At 40.5% G+C, this 9754-nt stretch overlaps 1 protein-coding gene across 1 annotated transcript in view; it reads left to right on the top strand.

Annotated features, from left to right (window-relative positions):
• The window catches only part of DOCK4 (dedicator of cytokinesis 4), a 282165-nt gene that overhangs the window by 92428 nt on the left and 179983 nt on the right, over positions 1 to 9754 (top strand). The window contains 1 exon segment of the mRNA XM_007469745.1: positions 1 to 114. This exon segment is cut by the window's left edge and continues 12 nt beyond it. Within this exon segment, the coding sequence (XP_007469807.1) occupies positions 1 to 114 (114 nt within the window).

Below are 9754 nucleotides of genomic sequence, written 5' to 3'. Positions count from 1 at the left end.
CCCTACAACTCTTGCACGGAGACATTGAACAAATCAGAAGGGAATACTCATCAGTATTTTCTCATGGAGTATCCATCACCCGGAAGTTGGGTTTTTCTAATATTATTATGCCTGGTAAGTGACTTGGGATGCACTACATGATGAAATATGGCTACTTTGTCTGCTTTTGACGCTTGAGAAATTTTTCAAATTGTCAGCTTCAAAGAGTTCAAATGGGCCATGCTTAAGAATAAAATGAGATACTTAATTCCTTTTTAAAAAAAATCTTTACATTTTTATTATATTAGGGTGGATAACTTGTGGGGGTCATAGTTGCATTTCATTATGGCCATAATAGGAAAACTGAAGTTGAATACAGAAAATATTTTACCCTCTGGTGGAAGTGTTATTGAAGTCACTTAGGGGAAATCCTTACAGGTTTTGGCAAGAACAGTTATTAAGCAATGGTTAGCCTTTTTGGAGGATTTTTCCACCAGAGATATGTATGTATATGTGTATATAAATAAGCAGCCATATGCAAACACCATATGTATTTCTATACATCTCCTAGTTCTATTTGTATATATAAATCAGATCTATATTAGCAACCAAAAGAGACTCCAAAAAAGTGTTTGTTTCTGAGTGGAAATGGTAGAAGTTAAGGAGATTCACACCATCAAAGTAAATGCCAAGTAAGTCTTTCTCAGGGCTCTACATCCTACTTTCCACAACCAAGAAAAAAAAAAATAGAAAGACCGAATAGTCTCAAATTGTCGACAGTATTTTTAGAAATGAGATCCTTTAAATCACTGTTTAAATCCCATGTGTAAAAAGCAAGCAATGGAAGTTGCATCTGACAGGCCTCTGGCGCAGTTATGAGACTGATGGTAGGACTGTTGTCCATAAAGACCTAACATGATGCAGAAACTGACTGGCATTGACTGTCGCGGCATTTTGTGATCTCCTGACAGAAATGCATTCATGCAGGAAAGCCTAAGAGAACAGCCTGGAAAGTTTCCTGAGATGGTCTGACCTAGCTTAGGGACCCAGTCTGCCTGAGCATCTTCTGTTAACTATTGTCGAAAATGACTGTTTACAGCACTGTTTACTTGGTGGCATGTTATTCAGTGGCTCTTGCAACCATTCATTATTTCCTTCAGTTGCTATAAATAGCTGGTATTTCCTCTTTAACAAAAAAGAAAAAAATTTCATCCCACTGGGAAGCAAATTGATGGGTAAATCTAATATAAAAAGCATATTTTAGAACAGAATGCAGCCAGCTGCTAAAAGAATTCCTCAGCTTGGTCTCTGAGCAGCATCATTGAGAAATGGAAAAATATTAAGCAACATGACACTTCACTGGCTGAATAATTGTCTGGAGTGTGCTGTGCTCATGCAGCTCTTGTCTGGCTTTAATGATGAAAATGAGCTTTCTGTGGAATAAGTCTCACTTCTGTCCCTTTCCCACACCACGTTATGGCGAGGTGCATGCTGACCAGGGAATCAATCCTCCCAGACACATCATGTCTGCAGTGCCCAAGACTGCAAGAGATTTTTTTTTTAAGCACTTTCTTCTTTTTCTTCTCTCATTTTTTCTTCTTTGGCTTCTGAGTCTTTCAAATTAGATGGAGAAGGGAAGGATGTGTGTATTAACTTAAACAGCTGAAAGCAACTTTACAACTCAATGGAATGTTTTACATTGGCAAACATAACAGCCATTGTTTTGTTTTCCTTTGTTATTTTTTAGAATTTTGACTTGTCAGTTAATTCTCACTGGTGGCTCTGATGAAAACTTGAGCTGAGTTTTCAATAAGAAAATGTATGTGAACAGCATTTCTGATCCCAGTGTTATATTGACAGTCTGCTAGGATGATGGGGTTTTTTGTTTGTTTTCCTTTTGTTTTTCTAGACTTGTCCTTCAGAGTTAGTATTGTGAATAGGGGTCAGGATGGGTGAAGCACGTGTTTATACCTACAAGACCTTCATTAACTTAGTTACTGCCTTTCTGCAGAATGAATTATCTGTGGTCCTGACACTAACAGGAACGTACACAAAACTCTTCTTGAGGATCACAGAATGTCATCAATGCCAAACTCTATTTGGGATGGGAAAACCGTGTAAACAGAGATTCTCCCCTTATTCTGGCTTTTGCATGGGCTGGTCTCGGGAATGTCACCTGGTATAAGGAGACTACCTGCCCATGTGCTTTCGGCCTGTCATGAAGTCCTCTGAACCCTTCCTGTTGCTAAGGGTCAGTCATTCAGCACTTTATTTCTTAGAGTGCCCAGTTTCCAAAGAAGAAAAGTTACCCTCTGTGAAGCTCCATCACTGCCACCTACGAACCAAATAACTCTACAGAAAGTTCCATGGTCTGGCCTCTGAGCCCATGAGAGGGAGGGCAGTGAAAATGTTTCAGTCAGTGCTCTCCAGTTGAAATACAGTGCGAGCCACAAATGTAATTTTAACTTTTGTAGTAACCATTTAAAAAAAGTACGAAGAAAGAGATGAAATTAATTTTAACAATATATTTTATTTAACCCAATGCATCCAAAGTATCGTTTTAATAGGTAATCCATATAAAAAAATTCATAATGAGTTATTTTACACTATTTCAACCTAAGTCTTTGAAGGCTGGTAACTACTATACATTACAGCACATCTCTTTTCAGCCAAGTCACATTTCAAGGACTCAGTTGCCACATGTGGCAGTCGTTATGGGATTGGACAGCCAAGCTCTAAATGTCTTAACAGACTGTACAAAGCAGAGCTCGAGCCGTTGCTGAATATCAGGAAGAGCTAAGTTTCCATCCATCAGACACTTTGGAACAAAGCTGGCTGATGTGTCAGGAATGTCATGGGAGGTCAGGCGGTGTCCTCCTCCCACCCTAAGGGTCCATTCTTATTCTGAGTTTATGCTTCTTTCTAGGCAATCATCATGGTCTCCCTTCTTTATCTTCCCTACCTGTACCCTCTCTCCTGGAGACTTGTCACATATCAACCAGTAAAACTATCCCTCTTTGTTAAGGAACACCTAATTAATACCTTCCAGTGCATTCACTTTTAATACATCTTGGCAGTTCCTAATCTTAAAAAGAATTAAGGAAAAGTGGTGGACTGATAGGGGAGGGAAGGGTTGAGATTTGCAGGCTAGAGGCTCAAACTGAAGATGATGAACAGAGCCTATGTTTCAAATGGTTGCCAGAAGTAGTAGCTGTGATAGTGATTTCCAGATTTGTTTAAGTTTATTTTACAAGTATTTTCCAGAGTAAGCCTCCTTTTCCTTTGGTCTTTAGGCAATAGTTCAAATAAGTCAAATTTCTATTTGGTCAAATTTGACTAGATAGTGATTTATAAGACTGGAGTAAGAAGAATGTTGTAGAGATGTTTGCCTCCCATTTAAGAAGATATATAATTTTATTCTTTTAAATATATATATATGTTATTATTATTTACCACTTAGTGATAGAGACATGTACATCACCAGATGGAACTGCCTCAAATAATCATTCTTTTGGAGAAAGCAAGTAGGACCCTGCTTTATTTGATGTTCCCTAAAAATATATCGTAAATCTAACCGAAGCTCACCACGCCCCAGTCCAAGTCACTGGACCTCCATATCATATAGGTGCAACTACTCTGCTTAGGTCTGAACCCCTGATCATGTCACCAAGGAGTGGTGGTCTTTCACCCAAGGAATGCCACAGTGACCAAAGACAGGGGGAGGCGTGTCACCCTGAGGTTGGATCCCAGCCCCAGATCACATTGGGGAAGAGCCTGCTGCCCCCAAATTATGAAGCTTACATGCCCCACTTGCCCAAGGGTGTAGGATTTCCCCAACAGGCACTACCAGAAATGCATGCGTTGTCCTAGGGTATGAAGGGCAGCCCATCCCTGCTCCTGTCTCTGTGCACCACTGTCTGGAAGGTCCTTCATAGCTGCTGTTGTATCATTTGCCATTGCTTGCTTGATAGTCATAAACAGAAATTAAAAAGCTACCCCCTCAAAAGCTTAACATCTCAGAGTATTCTTTTAAAATAAAGCAAAACAAAAACGAGAACAGGGCTTCCCTGGTGGCGCAGTGCTTGAGAGTCCGCCTGCCGTTGCAGGAGACGCGGGTTCGTGCCCCGTTTCGGGAGGATCCCACATGCCGCGGAGCGGCTGGGCCCGTGAGCCGTGGCCGCTGGGCCTGCGCGTCCGGAGCCTGTGCTCCGCAAATGGGAGAGGCCACAACAGTGAGAGGCCCGCATAACGCAAGAAAAAAAAAAAAAGAAAAAACGAGAACAGATATGTTTCACTCAAGTGTACTCTATGTGAGAAATCCAAGGTTAATTTTTCATCCCATGCATAAGTTTTCCCTGTGTGTGGTCTGCCTTGATTTCCTGTTGCTTGTGAATCTCGCCCCTATCCCTTACCCTGCCCCTGCCCCTGCCCCCTCCACCGCTGCCCTGAAGGTACCCTGAAGTAGTAGAAGCCTAGGTGTGGAGGGCATATTATATTAGTTTCCTATGGCTACTGTAACAAATCGTCACAAATGGGGTGGCTTAAAACAATGCAAATGTACTATTTTACAGTTCCAGAGATCAGAAGTTTGCATGAGTCTCACTGGGCTAATATCAGGGTGTCAGCAGGGCTGCATTTCTTCTGGTGCATTCTCTGAAGGAGAATGCCTTTCCTTGTCTTTGCCAGCTTCTGGAGACTCCCTGTACTCCTTGGCTCATGGCCCAACATCATGCAACCTCTGCTTCTCTCATCATATCCCCTTCTCTGACCCTGACCTTCTGCCTCCCTCTTATAAGGACCTTTGTAATTATATTGAGCCCACCCTGATAATCAAAGAAAATCTCCCCATCTCAAGATTGTCAGCTTAATCACATCTGCGAAGTCCCTTTTGCCGTGTAAAGTAATCTATTCACAGGTTCCCAGGATTAGGACCTGGACATCTTTGGGGAGGTAGCGGGGTGCCTGCTTACACACATGAAGGGCCATCCAGCTCAACCATATGTCCAGTGCATGAATGTCTTCCTGAGGTCCCTGAGGATGGTTTTCCGGCTTGTACTTGAGTATTAATAATGGCCAAGATCACACCATCACATCTTACATCTTCTCTCAAAATGACCTCTTTCATGTTGAACTCGTCTCCCTCTACCTTCTATCCATTGGGTTGAGTTTCTCTGCTTGTAACCTCAACATTTTAAAATTCAGTTAACTCTCTTGTCTCCCTCATGTCTCCTCTGATGGGTCCCTTCTCCATATCATTTATGGTCTGGATGATACCGTTTCTGTCTATCTCTGTCCTAGAAATGAAATCAGTGCTTCATAATTGGTCTGACCAATCAGGGTGGGACTGTTACCTTCCTTGCTCAAGGCACTAGTCTTTTGGAGACAAAGGCTGAATTGCACTAGCTTATCTGATGGATGTTGTCATCCTATTGAATTACATTTTCATGGGTAAAGCAGAGATACGGATAGTACATTGGGCATGTTTCTTAATCTCTATACTTTAGTTTCCTCATCTGTAAAATGGAAATAATAGGGCCTTTCTATAAGGTTAATGTGAGGATTTAATGAGATATTCTACTTATAGCACTTGGCAAAGTACCTGACTACTACTGTCTATCTGCTACTATCTACTACTAAACATCATCATCATCATCATCATCATCATCATCATCATCATCATCGTTCACAAAAACCCGGAGTCTTTTATGTATGTTCTTTTGTTTTTAAGAAGGACAGGAACTTTTCTAGTTCTAAAAATAACAGCAAATATCTAGCACAGAAAAGGCACTGGACTAGCCCCCTTGGCTGGGGACAATGGTTTACTTGATGTGATGAGCGTGTCCTCTATGCCTTTATCTAGTTCATTCATAGGACAGAATCAAGGATCACATTTTCAGCTACTGATAAAAACCTCTTGCCTGTTGAGGTCAAGCCATAAATCAACCCCATTTGATTGTAGTCACTGAACTCTTTTTGAATTTGTTCCTATTGCTGTGACCTTATCTCTGTCTTGTCTACAGTGATGTTTTGAGAAGCCTTCACATGTGTAAAGGCTTCCCAGTCAGTGGGCCTGTGAAACAAAGGCAAGTGTCAAGCACATCAAATTTACAGAGTAATAAATTTAAGATGTGCAAGGTATTAATAAACATAGTCAGGCAAGTAGCTTTTCACGATTGGTGCTATGACTCCATTTCATACTTAGTTTATGATTTCTCTCTTAATTACCCAAGGTGCTTTCTTAACACCATTTGGGCTTATTAGTTTTCTCCAGAGCCAACCTCAAGTGTATTGACTTTAATTAGCACTTGTTTCAACTTTATCCTTCTGCGTATTTTGGCAAAACGTGGCACCTTGCAGTATTAGAACATAGCAAGCTGCAGATTCCTGGGGGGACACATGTAGAATGGCATCCAGGAGAAATGTTCTTCTCATGTATTCTCTTTTCAAAGAAATCTTATTTTCGTCTAAAAGTTTTGCAAAAGATAAAGAGGGTTACAGGGACAGGGAGAGTGACAAAGAACAGAAAACTAAAACATATGTATAAGGTGTTTTAATTTATGAGTGTGTTACAGTCCAGAAGTTCTTTTGTAAGTCACAGAAACAGCAAGCATAACATAAAAGTCTCGGCCCTCCTACTGCCTCTCGCATCCCTACCTCTGCCTTTACCCCTTCCCCACTTTAATAACACAGAAACTTGAGGCCCCAAGGTTTATCTTACCCTGTCTAGACTAATGTCACAGAGAATAGACAGTAGCAGAGAAAGACTTGAATCCAGATTTCCTTATTCCAGTCTTCCTGTGACCCTACCTTTTTATAGGCTTATTTGAATTCAGAAGAGAGAGAAGAATCCAGCAAAGTTATAAGCTAAACCAGCTATAGGGGTCCATTTGGGAAGCAAAGGCCATTTTTAATTTTGGTCCCTTTGGAAACACACCATAGCTTCCACAGATGTCTCATCCTCTTAGTGAGGGCCTCTCTCATGTGACACCCCCTCTCCTCCATTCAACACCCCATCTCCTCTTACTTCTATCCATGGCACTTAGCATTATTCAGTGTGCTCTGTGTTTTACTTCTTTGTTCAAGACCTACTCCTACTAGAATCCCTCCACAGGGAAGGCATTTTTGCTTTGTTCACTGCTGAATCTACTGGGCCTAGAATAATATCTGGCACATAGTAGGTGCTCACGGTATATTTGCTGAATGAATACACAAATAAAGAATTTCCTGGCACTGGCAGTATGTTACTGTCCCCCCACCCCTGTCCTTCTGTAGGGCCAGCCTGCACACAGTAGGGGGGAGACAGGTTGCCTTGCAAACCTCCCTCATCGCCCCCCTCCCCACCCCCCGTCTTTGCTTAAGTCAGAGTTGCCGGTCCTTCCAACAGCTGAGAGTTGGAAGTCCCCTCCCAAGAAACACTTACTCTCCATTTTGCGTGACAGTTAATCCCCATGTGGTTTGGACAAGCTAATCACTCATTATGAGAAATTTCTAAGGTAGCTGTACTTCCCATTAATCAGTGCGTGTTTTATAGTCTGTGTGTAAGCACGGCCACTCATCATGTGTCACCTACTCCAAGAAGCAAAGGAATTTTACTACTGTTAACTAACATCTTCTGCTCTGAAGTACCTTGATTTTTTTTTTACATCTTTATTGGAGTATAATTGCTTTACAATGGTGTGTTACTTTCTGCTTTATAACAAAGTAAATCAGTTATACATATACATATGTTCCCATATCTCTTCCCTCTTGCGTCTCCCTCCCTCCCACCCTCCCTATGGCATCCCTCCAGGCGGTCACAAAGCACCGAGTTGATCTCCCTGTGCTATGCGGCTGCTTCCCACTAGCTATCTACCTTACGTTTGGTAGTGTATATATATCCATGCCTCTCTCTCGCTTTGTCACAGCTTCCCCTACCCCCTCCCCATATCTTCAAGTCCATTCTCTAGCAGGTCTGTGTCTTTATTCCTGTCTTACCCCTGGGTTCTTCATGACATTTTTTTTTTCTTAAATTCCATATATATGTGTTAGCATACGGTATTTGTCTTTCTCTTTCTGACTTACTTCACTCTGTATGACAGATTCTAGGTCTATCCACCTCATTACAAATAGCTCAATTTCGTTTCTTTTTATGGCTGAGTAATATTCCATTGTATATATGTGCCACATCTTCTTTATCCATTCATGTTTCCATCTCCTGGCTATTGTAAATAGAGCTGCAACGAACATTTTGGTACATGACTCTTTCTGAATTATCTTGCACTGTTGGTGGGAATGTAAATTGATATGGCCACTGTGGAGAACAGTATGGAGGTTCCTTAAAAAACTACAAATAGAACTACCATATGACCCAGCAATCCCACTACTGGGCATATACCCTGAGAAAACCATAATTCAGTACATTGATTTTTGTGTTGTGTTTTTACCTGCCGAGTCTGTTCGCAGGAAAACTATTGTCAAGAATTTCCTCTCAGATTGTTGAAACAGCACGTGTGCAGACCATTAGCATTGCAGACCTGTTTTAAGTTGAAATTGATGGCTTCAGAGGACAAAGTTTGTGAGCTTATTTATTCTAAAATGTAATTGTTAAAATAAATAGCATTGAGAATGTGTGTTATGTATGTATGAATACATATGTATAAAATCATAACTTTATAGTAATTAAATGAACTGGGTTATAAAAAAACTAGAAAACTTGTAAAATTTACTGGACCATTTTCTCTTAAAATTTTTTTTTAATGGGTATGGTTAAAACAAAAAACCTTCAAAGCATACACATATAATTTTACATGTGTTGAAATACGTTGCTTTTCTCTTGGAATTCCAAGTTCATTGCCTTTCCAGGTTGATTTGTATGAGTTGTGTCAGAGTACTGAGAAATTCATAAGACAGAGACCACTGTGTTAGTTGTTTCTACTAATGTATTCCTTATATACTCTTTGTAAAGGGTGGTGAGACATCATCCTTTTTAGAACTTATTCAGTTTCTCTCTTTTATGGCCCATCTGTTTCCTGTTCAGCCAAAGTCATTTGCAAATGATGTTCTCATTAAAAGTTGGTCTTTATGAAGGAAGGTGACCAGGCACACTTGTATTCCTCCATGTTTTTGAAAGCTAGGGTACTTTCTTATAAACACTTTGGTCAGGAAGTTTGAGAAATTTCCCAAGTGTGGGCATATTTGTATGGTTATTGTTCCTTCTGGTGATTTACTTTCTTTTTTTTTTTTTTTTTTTTTTCTTTTTATGCTTTATTCAGATTGTATGGAGGAGTGATGTTATCATACTGTAGATGGATGGCTAATTATTTTGCAACACTATTTGGGGATGCACTTTGGAACCATATAATCAGGATAGAGATTGTGAAGGAGAGGAAATTAAGACTGAGTGTCTGCTACAAGCCACACTTTCTCCCCTACCATTTAATGTAATCCTCTTTGCATTTGCCATTTCGTTTATTTACTGTAATCCTCATGAAATGATAAAATGGTAATTTTACCACTACTATTTAATGTAAGCCTCATGAAAAGTTTGTCAAGTAATATTCGCATTTGTGTAGTTGAGTAAACTAAAGCTCAGAGAGGTTAAGTAAGTTGCCCAAGGTCACAGACAGTAAGTAGCAGAGCCAGGATTCCCTGTCTCATTCTTTCTAAAGAGCAATGGTTTCCTAGCTTGTCTCAACACCATTGGTCTTGTCTACCTTCACTGCCCCCTCCACTTGCCTTGAATCCCTCCTCCAATACATCTTTCCAATGCTCATTTCTGTTCATGGAACCTTCCTGC

Source organism: Lipotes vexillifer, unplaced genomic scaffold (genome assembly GCF_000442215.2).
Source record: "Lipotes vexillifer unplaced genomic scaffold, Lipotes_vexillifer_v1.1 scaffold597, whole genome shotgun sequence".
Taxonomy (NCBI): domain Eukaryota; kingdom Metazoa; phylum Chordata; class Mammalia; order Artiodactyla; family Lipotidae; genus Lipotes; species Lipotes vexillifer.
The sequence above is the reverse complement of the archived record's forward strand: the minus strand, read 5'-3'. Positions and strand labels throughout refer to the sequence as shown.